Below are 14,604 nucleotides of genomic sequence, written 5' to 3' on the forward strand. Positions count from 1 at the left end.
TATTGAAATCAATGGGAGCTGAAGCCACTACGTATTACACTCCCACGTTCGTCCCCGCTGTTGGAGGCAAAAGTGCTGGATTTGTAATAGACACTTTAGCTCCCATTGATTTCAATGGCAGTGAAACCAGCTGGGACACTTCCGCTCCCGTCTCCTATGACCCATATAGCGGGTCCTCAGTGATTAGTTACTGATGACCTATCATTAAGTGTCGCAGAGTCATGGAGTTATTGCTCTTATCATGAATCGTATGTGGCATCATTCATAGGCTGTAAGTCTGCATGGTGCCCTACACGTGTCAGTGGGCACCCTTTGTGTGCCTTATCTATGTGCAAGTATATTACTAAACAGCTTCTCCATCCCAATATGTGGTGTTATTACACGGGTAAATATGCCTGCTGACAGTGATATTTAGGTGCAGCATTGGCATGGTGTTTGCATGTTCTGCCTGGGCCTTCCAAACTCCTCCTGATATGTTAGTTTGGGACATACGGACAGATGTGACCAATGGCCATCCTTGTACAGCACTATAGGATATGTTGGCGCTATATAAATGAGTAAAACACATAAATTGCAGAGGGCCCCATAGTGCTGCACTTATCCACAGGATTTCCATCAGGCTTACACAGTCTCATGGGCCACCGCTCCATTTATACTCCTCGCCCTGCAGTTTGAGGAAGAACAAGGCACTTGAAACCCTTCTTATAGTGATTGGTGGGGTCGCAGCAGAAATGCGATAAATGTGATTGATGGGGACAATATTGCAGACCGTCACCTATTGTAAGCATAAGCCTTCCATATCAGCTCCTCGGGGGTTGGACTTCCAGCACAGCCATTGATCAGCTGCCTGGAGGCCCTGGCACTCGGGAGAACCGTGCAGATGCTTTACTGTGTACTAGACACAGCGCCATACATTGTGCAGTGACAGTGTTCGGTGTTGCAGCTCACTTGAATGGGACTTTTAGGTCTGTTTCACACGGGTTTATGCGGTTTTGCATGGGACTCGCTATGAACAAGTCGTTTTTGTACATATTGGTCCATTATTTGTACATATTGGCTCATTCCGCACGCACAATACGCCCATGAAGCCGCCCTTAGGGCGCCTTCACACGGATGATAAAATCACACGATTTTCATGTGATACGAGAGTGAATAAAAATGCAGAATTATGAAACTAATGATTTTCAATGTTTCTTTACATTTGCAATGTTTTCACTCATTTGATTTTGCGAGAAAAAAAAAATCACGGCATGTCCTATCTTTCTGAGTTATTTAAAATCTCCCATATTTCCCTATGCAGCCTCCTTTTTATCGCATCGCAAACACAAACGTGCGGTTTCCATGTGATGGAATTTTAACATTACAAAGTCCTATTAACTTTTGCGCAAAGAAAATCGCAGCGAAATCATGTGAAAAAAACACATGAGAAAATCACAAGTAGCAGCGATGTTTTTGCAGAATAAAGCAGCTCTGACGCTCAAAAATCGTGATTTTCATGCAGTGATATTGCGATTGCCAGTTTTACACGGGCGATTGCAATTTTGCCACAAGAAAATCGCGACAAAAATCGTATCTTTGTACCTGCCTTTTTTGGGCATCAGCAATGCTTTTTTTTAGAATAATCTTGCATCACATTGCTGCCGCCCGCGATAAAAAACGCGCAATTTTTTAAATCATAAAAGTCAATAAGACTTTCTAATGGTAAAAACGCATCACAATGCACGTTTGTTGTATCGCGATAAAAAGGGGCTCCATATGGAAACATTGGAGCCGAAAAAAAAACTAAAAAACTATTGAAAATCATTGGTTCCATAATCTGCTGTTTTACTGACTTTTAACATTAAAAAGTCCAATTGACTCTCGCAAGTGTAGCGCGGGAAGCAGCAACGCAATGCGAGATTATTCTTCATGGCCCCAAGTAGCCAGGAGCATCTTTTCTACTGTGCTTCCAATAAGTAATTGCAATGAATAGCACTACTAGTCTGCCTGTCCCTGTGGCTGATAACAGAGAACAGACTACAATCCATGGCTGCTGCTCTATGGGGCGCAGTACATGACACGTCCTCCTATGAGGCCTGACTACAGGCAGCCGCGTGGTTTGTGCAGTGACAGCAGAACACTCTGCAGGGTAGTCAGGAAGCAGCATGTGCAGTCACCTGACCTCTCATCCTCCCTACCAACCAATAGCACGGCGGAGTTTTGAGACGTCACGCTCATCGCCCCGCCTCTTCCGTCTCTGGGACGCCGGCTGCTGCCGAACGTGACTGGGAGAAGCGAGAGGCCCCGCAGCGACAGATCCCGGCACAGACCCGCGTGGTGGAGGTGAGCGGCGACGGCGGCCCAGCATGCATCCTGCCCGGCATCCCCGGTCCACGTGCGCCCACACCGCATGCCACAGCCGTGCATAGAGAATAAATGCTTCTATCCGCCATTGCCTTGCATCGTCCCGGCTGCTGCAGAACCTCTTAGTAGCAGAGATGTCAGTCATTGTAACATAGCATACTATGCTAGGCTGAATGAAGACCATGTCCATCTTGTTCAGTCTCTTCCAACCCCCTAGTTGATCCAGAGAAAGGCAAACCCCCCAATGGGCACTGTAGGTGGTACCTGGCAGCTTTTCCAGTCGATGCACTTACAATCTGGCTTATACCTGGGAGAAATGGCCGCCAGCGCCAAACCTTGCAAATATCAGTGACTCTCCCGTATAACGTAACGCACGTATAAAGTCAGCTGAGCGTGGTTTCGCATCACTGGAATGATTCGCACGTATCTGCACCAGGCCGCCTTTGGAGCTGTTGTAATTTCCGTATTGCAGGCGCGCAACCTGAATGTAGATTACCGGAGGGCGCCATGTTGGTTGGTGCATGTGATGCTGACGGAGAAGTGCGCCCAGTGGAAGCTGCACCAACGTCGCACTTGCAAACCTGCTGTTTTTTAAATGCCTGCGCAATGTGTTTTGCAAGAAAGTCGTATCCCATCTGCATCGCCGCACTTGTGGTTTTCACGCATGTGGATGCAATGTAATTTTTTTTTCCTGCGCCCATTGGGAAGAGTAGTTCTTTAACAGAATCGCCAAAAATAGGATGAGCTGCATCTCTTCTGCCGCAGCGCTGAGGGGAAAATCAAACATGGTAATGCAAGCATTAACAATGGCTGCTTCTCCTGCGTGATGTGTGCGTCTCAGAAATCGTGCAGGGAAGATACTTAGTGGGGCTTCTTTAGCCCTAATGACATCGGATACGTTTTTACACTTCAGCTGTTATTTCCCTCCATTCATCCTGCAAATGCCTGGCGAGTTCACTCAAGGAAGATAGATGCTGTTCATATTTTCTGACTCCAGTTGGTTCCAAAGATGTTCAGCAGGTACAGGCTGGTACTCTGTGCAGCCAGTCCAATCGTGGGACATCCATCTCCTCGAACCAACATAAAACAGCGCTAGATTGGTCACAGGTGCGTTGTCCAGTTGCTGACTATTTCCAGAGTATTACCAAATTGTCGGCAGTGCATTACTTAGGTCTTACCACTACAACCAACGGATCAAAATCATGCCACGTAAAACATCACCAGACCATAACAGAAACTCCCCTGTACCTATATATTGGCACAACACACTCGGGCAAAAGGCGTTCTCCAGCATCCTCCACACCGGGTATGTCTATTTGATTTAACAATGGAGTAGCGTGATTCATGACTCCATAGAACGTTCTTCCGTTGCTCAACTGTCCAATAGTGACGTTCCTTGGACCACTGTAGATGGGTCAATGCATTTTCTTAAAGAGAACTTGCCAGACGTTTGCAGCTTGAATGGAGGGAAATACCAGCTGAAGCGTATCAGATGTTAGTAGACAGTATGCCACAGAGTATCTAATGTCATCAGGACCAAAGGAGCCTCACTAAGTATTGGGCCTCATGTCCACGGGCGGTTTTTGCTGGGATGCCCGTTCCGGATTCCACAGCACGCTATGGAAAATGATTTGTCATACACACAAGCGGAAACCAATTGCGGTTTGTGCTCGCGGATGAAAAAAATCGCAGCATGCTCCGTTTTACTGCGGTTCCCACACGGACGGTTTCCATCAAAGTCAATGGAAGCTGTCCGATCTGCGTTCTGTCCGCAATTACATTGCGCAGGTCATTTGAAGCCATTTACACAGAATCCGTGCTAGAATGGAGCATGCTGCGATTTTTCTGTAGACGGAATCCAGAAAACAAATCCGCGTGTTAATTGCGGTGCGGACGCTCATACTTCCCTATGGGCGGCTTAAACTGCGGATTTTTCGCAAATGAAATCCGCCCGTAGACATTGGACCTTAGGAAACCGTCCGATCTGCGGCCTGTCTGCAATTGGCATTGCGGACGGATTACACATTCCGCGGGAAAAGCAGAAGATTTGAAAAATCTGTACTGCGCATGTCCGACAGCGAGCCGTGCCGACCATCCGCAGTACAGAAAATGTGAGGTATGTGCGGACGCAGCTCCTGGCACGGTCTGATTCCACTGCGGGCTCCCGCATGCAGAATCCGCCCTGCCCGTGGACATGAGGCCTAACCTCAAACAGGTGAGTGTGATATCAGACCATGAATCCCGCCCTTATATCGCACTCCCCACCATGTGACTTGCCCGCAGATGCCACGGCTGTCAGGATCGCAGAGTATCTCCAATTCAATAGGAGACCTCGCATTGCGTGCTCCCGGCATATGGTGCGCTGATGGCACCGATGTAATCAAAAACAATTGGCGCTGCGATGCGAGAGCACGCAGAAAGATAGAACATGCTGCGGTTTGTTTCCTGCAGCGCCGTGCCACGCAGGAAAACATCGCTCATGTGTATGACCTCAATCAAAAGAATGGGGTTTATATTTGTACGTTCCACAAAGCACAATTCTCACACAATTTTCTCATCCGTGTGAAGGCGGTCCAAGGCCATGCTCTATTTTTTTTCTGTGCATTTGCGCCCCAAAGCTCCCCATAGAAGTCGGGGTGGGGAGGGGAGGGGAGGGGTGGCGGGTGTAAATGTATACGCAGGGAGATGCGTGAAACACTGCGATATTTCGCTGGAACAAGAACACATCTGGACCTCATTAAGACTAGTTAGCCATTCCACTTGGTGCCTCTGTTTTCCGCACGCGAATGAACATGACCTGCGTAAAAAGTACAGTAAAATACGCTGATGTGCGTAAATAAAGCATTGTTCATTTCACAAAAGCGCAGCGCTGATGTGTGCGCAAATACGCTTACACTCCTGTCCATACATCACCCATCCCGCGCGCTGTGCTCTAACACTCATACTAATCACCACTCTACTGTGAACCTCACATGCTCACCTCCAGGACTTCTCTAGAGCAGCACCTGTCCTCTGGAATGCTCTACCCCAAAACATGTGGACGATCCCCGATGCATGGAACTCCAGACGCATCTCTTCATAGAAGCATATAACCTCCTGATCTAGTCCCCCACCCCCACAGTACGCCCTCTGCCCGCCCCTATGACTTCCCACTTTTGCCTATCATGTACACTTCCTGCCCCGCATATTTTGACGGAATTTTTGATATGAAAATTCCGCAACGTTTCCCCTACGTGTCAACATACCCTAAGTGCCCATTTAAACCTGGGTTTAGGGTATTCGGTCACATTTTCGTTCTTCCGTTCTGTTTTATTTAAAGCAGAAAAATGTTATTGAAACAAAAGTAAGCATTCGCATTTTTTCCCTTTGATTGCAGTGGGGTCCCGAAAAAGTTTTTTGCTTTCTTTCCATTACGTTTCTTCTCATGAACAAAGAACGCAGTCTGAAGCGCCATTTATTTTTGTAAGAGAGGAATCCTAATGCCGCTTTCACATGGGCAACAAAGTCGTGTGATTTTTGCCGCGATCGCGTGTGAGAACGCATGTATGTTCAGCCCCTGCTTTCCTATGGCTTCACATTAGCAATGTTTTGTCTGATGCTATTTTGCAATGAATATCTCGTTTATCTCCGGGAGAAGCAGAATTCTGACTAAAGCCCTAGCTCGTGTGAACGGCCCCTAACGCTGCTCTCACACTACCATCGACCTCCTAGCGCTGGCTCAGCTTTCCGTCCTTTGCGTTCGGACAGAACCATAGAGCGTGTGCGGTGGAGACATCTTTGGTCTCTCACGGTTTCCATCCCTGTTAGTCTTTTAAACTGGATGGAAAGCACCAAGGACAAAGACTGAAGCATCTTTGGCGCCATAACTGAATATTTTATGAGTCTTGCGTGTTTTTTAGCTGCTAAATCTACATATCTAATCGTGAATGGTGGAATAAAGGCTTCTTGTGTGCGGTAGGCCTCAGTCACCTATCAGTACTATAGGCCCTGTTGTCATAGCAACCAGTCAGAGCTCTGCTCTAAGGTACTGACTGCTGTGGAAAATTGAAAGCTGCACTGTGATTGGTTGCTGTGCGTCACCATGCCTGGTTTACTTCAACGGGCTTTTCAAGCCGTGCCCGCTGTTGGAGCCAGGCGCATCAGGGTCAAAGCGGAAGTCGCTGCTCCGACCCTGTGTGGTGGCTGGGGATTGTAAATGAGGCTGGGGTCCCATTGATTTTGTGCCTGAAATTACAAACGCTAGCCACTACACTGCGGTCAGAGCAGCGGCACTCATTCTGACTCCCGTGTATCCCGACACGGACAGCGGGCGCTGCCTGGAAAACCCCTCCAAGACAGTCTTCACAGTGTAAGCGCCGTTGCCCACACTTTATTAGTGCAACTTTTTTGTGCTATGAAGGGGGCTTTATTGCACGCGTATTGGTATATTTTAGGCACGATGTCCACAGGCGGATTTGAATTGCGGGACACCAACCTAGACTATGTGCAGTTCAAGCTGCCCATAGGGAAGCATAGGGTGTCTGCACTTCAATTAACACCTGCGTATTTGATTTGCGCAAGCCACATGTAGACAAGAAATCGCAGCATGCTTCATTTTACCACAGATCCCTGCGCAGATGGGCTCCATTGATCTCTATGGAAGCGAGCGTACCGCAATTCAGTAGCGGATTTGTAGGCAGATCTCTCTCTGGTACTTAGAGACCAAGTGAGGAGGAGGGAAAAGGCAGGCACTTTGGACTTGTGGTTTTCTTTTTTCCCCCCGCGCAGATGATCTGCAGTACATCCGTGTGGGAAAAAATCTAATTCACCAGCAAGCATTTAAGAAAAAAAATTTCTGCATTGACATGCAGGTCTTCCGTTGCGGAAATGGCGTACTTTTTCTACTCACAGGGCATGTTCATATGCGAACGGCAAACAAACGCACCGCTTGCAATAGCTAATTAGTTCTAGATGTGTTCTTTCGCGGAATTCTGCAATGTTTTATGCATCTCCTTGCATATTGTTTGTGCATCCCCCCCCATTGACTTCAAAGGGGATTTTAATGCGCAAATGTGCAGAAAGACATTTTTTTTTTTTCACGCGGTCCTATTCACTGTGTAGGAGCCCTTAGGCCCAATGTCCACTTGCAAACACGGATTCCACTGCTGAATCCTGCAGCGGTATCCCTGCGGACATGGCGAGGAAAATACATTTTCTTATCTCTCTGGATCCAGCGCGGGTTTTTGAATCTTCTGCTCTTCCTCAGATCTGGGGCACATCCACAGTGACAGCTGCGGGTGTGCCGCTGATCGTACGGCTTCCATTGACTTCAATGGAAGCCATCCCTGCGGAATCCGCAGAAAAATGGAGCATGCTGCGATATCTTCCCACGCGAGCGATCCACACGCCGGGAAAAAAAATCACATCCGCATGCTTTTAACTGCTTTGCGGACATCCATTCCTGTTTATGGGCAGATTGATTTGCGCAATTCCTGCACGGGTGCCGCAAATCAAATCCACCTGTGGACATTGGGCCTAAGGGTGCGTTCCCATGTAGCGGGTATCAACTTGGTGCTAATGGAAGCGTAATCTTGCCGATAAAGCAGGAACACCTATTCTCCAAGCCCGGCCTGTAGGAGCCTCCACACACATCAATACATCAATGCAACCACGTAGCAAGTTTGGGAATTCCTCTTGAACCGAGAAACACTTCAGGCTGCCATCTCTGTCTCCCCCGCCCCCAGTTTGGTTACAATTCCATTAGCTTCAGGGCTGCCATCTTTATTGTCATTGAGGACAGAGCCCTGTCATTCGAAGAGAAACTTGTTAAGGGAGAACATTTCATGATGGGGTCACATCTGTTAAAAATGAGACCCGCATTTAACCACGTGCCTGATGATGGACGGTTTACCATCATTGGTGGACATGGATAAGTCTGTAGGACCCTTCTTTGGTGTAATGGCTGGAAGGTTGCTGGCATTGAGATGTAATTGAAGGCGAACAGTTCCTTTTGGTGGCTTGCAAGGAAGCTTGTTTGTCAATGCAAGATTCCACTTCCTGTGTAATCCCGTTCCTAACGCTATTAGTGTATGGTTTGGGACAGCGCCTATAACGGAATGGGTGGGTGAGTGTGCAAATGATTGTGAGCACGTGAGTATAAAGGAAGGAACTTACCTGGTGCCCGCGGGGAAGACCCTGGTGAGGGTCCAGGTCCTTACCTGCTAGCATCGGAATCCCCTGTCCACTGTAGTGTTTCTGAGTGTCTTACAACCCGTTGGACTTCCAGTAGATGGAGTGCAGCTAGAGACTGCTACACTGGGAAAGGTGTGGGTGAAAGAACAGTAGGAATAGAATGTGGAAAAAGGGAAAATCTCTGCGCTTGTAAAGGTTCTGTCAGTATCTTACGCTTATAGCCATGTGAGCCCGATCTTATCATGACCTTGTTTGTAAACTACATTAGGTAAAAGATCATGCCGGGAACTCTTAGGCCTCATGTCCACTGGATAAATCTATTTACCAAATCCGCGCGGGTGTCCCACCCACATGATCCGCACCCATAGGGATGCATTGGCACCCGCAGGTAAGTAAATACCTGCGGGTGTCAATTATCCCTGCTGCGCGGATCGCCAATGCGGGAAAACACTCGCAGCATGCTCCATTTTAGTGCGGTTCTCCCGTAGGCTTCCATAGAAGCCTATGGAAGCCGTCCGGATCCGCGGTACACCCGCAGCTTAATTTCTGCTCTCTGGCTCTGGAGAGCAGGAGTTTAAAAAAAAAAAAAGAGTGCACGGCGCACATCTGCCGGGCAAAAGCAAAGAAGATCCGGCCGCGACGGACGGGAACCCGCAACGTCCGAACAAGTAAGTTAATTAAATTTTCAGGCCTCATGGTTGCTGGAAAGGAGGGACCCACTGCGGGATTCTGCATGGAGAATCTGCACGGAAAGGCCTCATGTCCACTAGAAAAACACAATCCGCAGATTTTTGCTGCAGATCCCGCACGGATTTGCTCTAAGTGATATTTTTTTCATGCGGTTATCCGCACCTATTGATAGCAATGTGGCCAATCCGCGCGGAATCCGCACTAAAATGGAGCATGCTGCGTTTTTTTTTTTCTGCGCATGAAAAACGCGAATCGATTAAAATGCCATCCGCGGGTGCAAAATTCAATTTAATTGAACTGCAGGTGGCCAATGATTTCCTATGGGCAAAATTTCACCCGCGGAACCCGCAATTCAGTTTTTCTAGTGTCCATGAGGCCTTATAGCCTCTTTTATACAGAGCGATTATTTTTCAAAGAAGTATTCAAACAAGCAAAAATGAATGCTAATCGTTCAGCATAAACGCCGCCAGCGATCAAATGCCGAATGCTAAATTGTCCCCTCTTTTTTTTTTTTTTTTTTTTTTTTTTTTTTTTATCATTGTCCGTTTTCTACAAGCATAAAAATCAGCGTTGACTCCTTCACTAATTGTTCGGTTTAAATACCATTAAATACCATTATTGTTCTACCGTGTGACCCTGCGCTCTGACAACACAAATCCCGTAGCATCTTCTGCTGTGTGACCTGCAAGTCGAAGCTATGCGGCCTTACACAGTCTGACACTGGCGGCGCTAATTGCCATCCCCCTCCTTACAGGGGTTTTCCAAGGAAATACTCTTGATGACCCATCCTAGCACTGGGTTCCGCCGCTCGGGATCCCAGCTGATCAGCCCTCTGTCAGCGTAGCAACACACGGGTGTGGAGCGGAAGCTGCTACTCCGACTCCCATGTAGTGGCCAATGCTGGTAATTGCAGATGCAACATTAAAATCAGTAATGGCTGTACCTGCAGTTACAAGCGCCGGCCACTACACGGGTCAGAGCAGCAGCTCCCACTCTGTACATCTGTGTGTTGCAGCACTGACAGCAGTCATCTGATCAGCTGATCGCCAAGGTCCAAAGTGGCTTTCAGAAGAATGCAGTGCTGGGGTACTTTTCCGTGGCCCCCTGTGTAATCAAATACAACTGTGCTGTAACCTAAATCTATTTTTTTTTTTATCATGGCTGACATTTCATTCTCCATTCAGTGCTGTCATTCCTCGATTCGGGCAGAGTTGACGCCATCAGTTGCCCATATTGATGGCGTCAGGTGTAATGCCTGGAAAGTGAGTGCTCAGCTTACCCGCTGCTCTTCTATTCTTAGCTTGTTGGGTGTCTGCTGTGTAGTGCATGGCGGGGATCTAACGCTTTCACCCTTCCTAAAGGGAGAATTGTGTAACATTGGAAGAAATGCTCCTTTCTCTAATCTTCACACTATTCTTTGTCCTCTCTTAAAGCAATGCGATAATGGCTCCAAAAAAGGTACACGCTTATTATTTCCATTTACTGATAATAACTGGTAACCATAGAGAGTGATTAGGTGTCCTCTTTTTTTTAACACCTTAGATGCCCCCCAAGAAAGCAGACGATGGACCAAAACAGCACCCAATTATCGGAAGATTCGGGACCTCCTTGAAGATTGGAATAGTAGGACTGCCGAATGTAGGGTATGTCAATTATTGCATTTTTTTTTTTCCAATTCAGAGTATGAAGGGTTAACTTCAGGGACGTGGGAATCACTCGTTGTGTTAACCCCTCATAGTTACGTTACAGCTGTCCCTATTTTAAAATGCACCTGTTGGATAAGTGCACTTGCCAAATGTCAGCTGACAACTTGGAACATTAGTTGTAGCTCCTTTTGGAATCCCGGTTTTCAGCCGATTCGCTGCCAGATCTTGCTTCCTAGGAATCCAGCACTTTATTTGGACTTAATAAATATTTAGTCTTGCTGTAGAAGGGGTAAAATCGGGCGTTGTACAGGCAACCGGCGCGCCCTGTCTGACACTGCAAGTCCCTTCTTCATGAGCGTCGCTTTAACTCCTTGAGCGCGCAGCTGCTTGAGCCTTGAGTTGCATTTTGTTTAGTTTTTTACTTTGCTTTTTCATTACTGCATCGCTAGAGCCATGCCTTTTTTATTTTTTCATTGACATAGCTGTACTAGGGCTTGTTTTTCTGCAGAAGTTGTTGTATTTTTTATTTTATTTTTATGACACCGCTTCTGGGTACGTGTCACTTTATGCTTAATCAATTTTTATTGAAGAATTTTTAGTTTTTACATAACCGAAAATAAACATTTTTTAATCCTTGTCATTACAAATATCACCTGTAATAACTGAGCGCAAACCTGTAATTAAGCAACAATAGTGATAGTCTTGATTATGCTGATGACTCTCATTCAGCTTGACGGTCCATCGGATTAATCAAAAGTTGAACTGATCTAAACCCTATTCCTAAGCTTTCCTGCAAATCCCACCGCTTCCAAAATTAAAATTGTTCTAACTACAGAAAAGGAAGAAAATGGGTGAGGAACCCCCATCCACATACCTTACATACATCAGTGAGAAGGGAAGAATACATCACATAAGGAAAGATATGTGTTTATGACCATGTAGAGTTACTGGTCCTCTATTGACATGTAAAAGAACAACCGATCCTAGCTGTCTGAGTTATCAGTCTTCTACATACTGGATATTTCTGGAAGTGCATCCAGGGACTCCAGGTGTGTATAAACTTCTCCCAACTGTCCCTCTCCTCCAACCAACTCCTCGTACATGTGACTTTATAATCCTTTTTATTACATTTTTTTTTGGGGTGGGGGCGGGGGGGAGGATCAAGAGAGAACAGTGATTCTGGTATTTTTTATTTTTTTTTCCAACCTCGTAACGTAATGGGGTAGTTCTTAGGCTGGGTTCACACGGGGCGTATTCCTGCGGCGGCTTTGAAGCGGCCCGGCCGCTAGCTTTTCCGTTGCGGCCGGCGCTCCCATAGCGGAGAGCGTGGCCGCAGTGGAATTAAAAAAGAATGGACATGCTGCATACTCTGAAACCGCGGCTGCCGCAGCCGCGGTTTCAGCCGGATTTACCGCAGCGGATTAGCCGTCCCATGTGGACGAGGTTTCTGAGAAATCTCGTCCACATGGCTGGCTAATCCCGAGATTAGCGGCCGCGGGCGGATCTGCTGCGGCAAAACCGCGGCAAATCCGCCCTGTGTGAACCCAGCCTTATAGTACCGGTCATTACAGTTTCTGCAATACCAGTATAATTTTTTAAATATATTCTTGGCAAAGCATTTTTTTTTAACTGGAATATTTTTTTTCCAACATTTTCTTTAAAACCTTTTTTCCTGCCAATGTTCCCAAATGGGATCATTACTTGACAATTTTTTTAGTAGCCTAAATGTTACCACTTTTTTGTTTAAAATGAATTCAGACACTTTGTTAAAAAAAAAAAAAAAAAAAAAAAGTTCAACCTATAAAAGGTGAAAAGAGTTGTCCAAGTTATGTTAAAGGGGTTGTCCCGCGAAACAAAGTTGGGGTATACACTTCTGTATGGCCATATTAATGCACTTTGTAATGTACATTGTGCATTAATTATGAGCCATACAGAAGTTATTCACTTACCTGTTCCGTTGCTAGCGTCCTCGTCTCCATGGTGCCGTCCAATTTTCAGCGTCTAATCGCCCGATTAGACACGCTTGCGCAGTCCGGTCTTCTCCCTTCTGAATGGGGCCACTCGTGCCAGAGAGCTGCTCCTCGTAGCTCCGCCCCGTCACGTGTGCCGATTCCAGCCAATCAGGAGGCTGGAATCGGCAATGGACCGCACAGAAGACCTGCGGTCCACCGAGGGTGAAGATCCCGGCGGCCATCTTCGCAAGGTAAGTAAGAAGTCACCAGAGCGCGGGGATTCGGGTAAGTACTATCCGTTTTTTTTTCTTTAAACCCCTGCATCGGGTTTGTCTCGCGCCGAACGGGGGGGCTATTGAAAAAAAACAAAAAAACGTTTCGGCGCGGGACAACCCCTTTAAAGGCATCCATTGTTTCCCTCTGGTGTAAAATAAAGCAGCTGTTACTTAGTACTCCCCGCTCGTCCTCCGGCAGTGGCTTCAGGTCTCCTTGCTGACATCATTTTTGCAGGCTGCAGTCAGCCTGAGCTGTGTCCAGATAAGCTGCTGCAGCCAATGAGCGCTGTTATTGGCTGCAGCGGCAGGTTTATGGGATGTCACAGACTGACTGCAGCCTGTAAACAAATTCAGCGGAAGCCTGGAGCTGCTGATGGGGGGGGGGGGGGGGGGAGCAGTGAGTATCAGCTGCTTTTTTATTCTACACCATGGGGACCCATTGAGATGCCCTTTAAACAACTTGGACAACGCATTTAACTTTTTACCTTTTATTTATTTTTCGTTTAACTAGTGGACTTCACAGTGCGATCACTTGATGGCTGATGTCGTACACTAGAATACATCTGTAAGGCATTGTATGACAATGTGGAATCCCATTGGCACCCTATGATCTCATTGCAGGGGCATTGATGGGTTAGCAAATTGGTGTCACCCCATGTTTTTATCTAGTTGCTTGGCTACAGAGGCAGCTAAGAGGTTAACTTACTGGAATCTGAGTTATCCCCGAAACCGGATTTTGCATCAGGTGTCGGCTATAACACAGTACTGATACCTGCTGTGGATGGTGTGCGTGCAGCTTCTGCCGTATATACTGTATACTATAGATTGTACTAACTACATAGCGCCATATGTGTTTGCAGATGTTGCCGAGGCGTTAAAGTACAAAGCCTAGAGAATTATAACTTACAAGTGTTGCTTGGTGATCTGGTGATCGAGATTCCGTTGGAACAGAAACGCGTTCTATGATTATCCTGTAACGAGCACAATGTAATAAAGCAGAATATCTTCACAAGAAACTTCTTGTTCCCAATTTTTTGGATTTCTTAAAAGTTTCTGTAGCTTCTCAGGACTAGAAATATGAGACAGTAGTGATCACGGCAGCAGATGTTTTAATCTAGACCTTCGATCAAGCATTGCAGTCAGGCCTTGTTCATGCGGTGGAAATAGTTGCAGGATCTGCAGTGATTCTGTGAAGATTTGGCATCCTAGTCACTCTGGGAGCTGTGGTGATGGCAGTATTAATCATCTACCTTTAACCCTTTCGAAACCAGTGTCTGACCTAGTCTGACAATTAGATTTACCTGCGTAGCCCTGACGTCAGGCAACGTTCAACACGTTCCTACACTATGCAGAACAGCTCTCCGATGTTGTAGGCTGTTCTGCATATGTCCTGCATACTTTATTAATTTCTCTAATGATATTTAGCTAGCTATCACTGGCAATGAATAGTCTTATTATATAAATGAATCTTATATCCATTTACATATATTTACAGGATTATTACAAATGATGTTCCCAATGGGAAAT

The 14,604-nt window shown here is 46.5% G+C and overlaps 1 protein-coding gene across 2 annotated transcripts in view; it reads left to right on the plus strand.

Annotated features, from left to right (window-relative positions):
• The first annotated feature begins 2,214 nt into the window (after window positions 1-2,214).
• The window catches only part of OLA1 (Obg like ATPase 1), a 179,564-nt gene continuing 167,174 nt past the window's right edge, over window positions 2,215-14,604 (plus strand). Inside the window, exons 1-3 of one of the 2 annotated variants that reach the window (XM_066575831.1) lie at window positions 2,215-2,322; window positions 10,638-10,662; window positions 10,759-10,847. In XM_066575831.1, the coding sequence (XP_066431928.1) occupies window positions 10,648-10,662; window positions 10,759-10,847 (104 nt within the window). In that variant the 5' untranslated portion in view covers window positions 2,215-2,322; window positions 10,638-10,647. Of the gene's footprint in view, window positions 2,323-10,637; window positions 10,663-10,746; window positions 10,848-14,604 lie in introns of both variants that reach the window. The other variant, XM_066575830.1, reaches the window with a different exon arrangement.

The sequence above is a fragment of the Eleutherodactylus coqui genome, chromosome 8 (genome assembly GCF_035609145.1).
Source record: "Eleutherodactylus coqui strain aEleCoq1 chromosome 8, aEleCoq1.hap1, whole genome shotgun sequence".
NCBI lineage: Eukaryota > Metazoa > Chordata > Amphibia > Anura > Eleutherodactylidae > Eleutherodactylus > Eleutherodactylus coqui.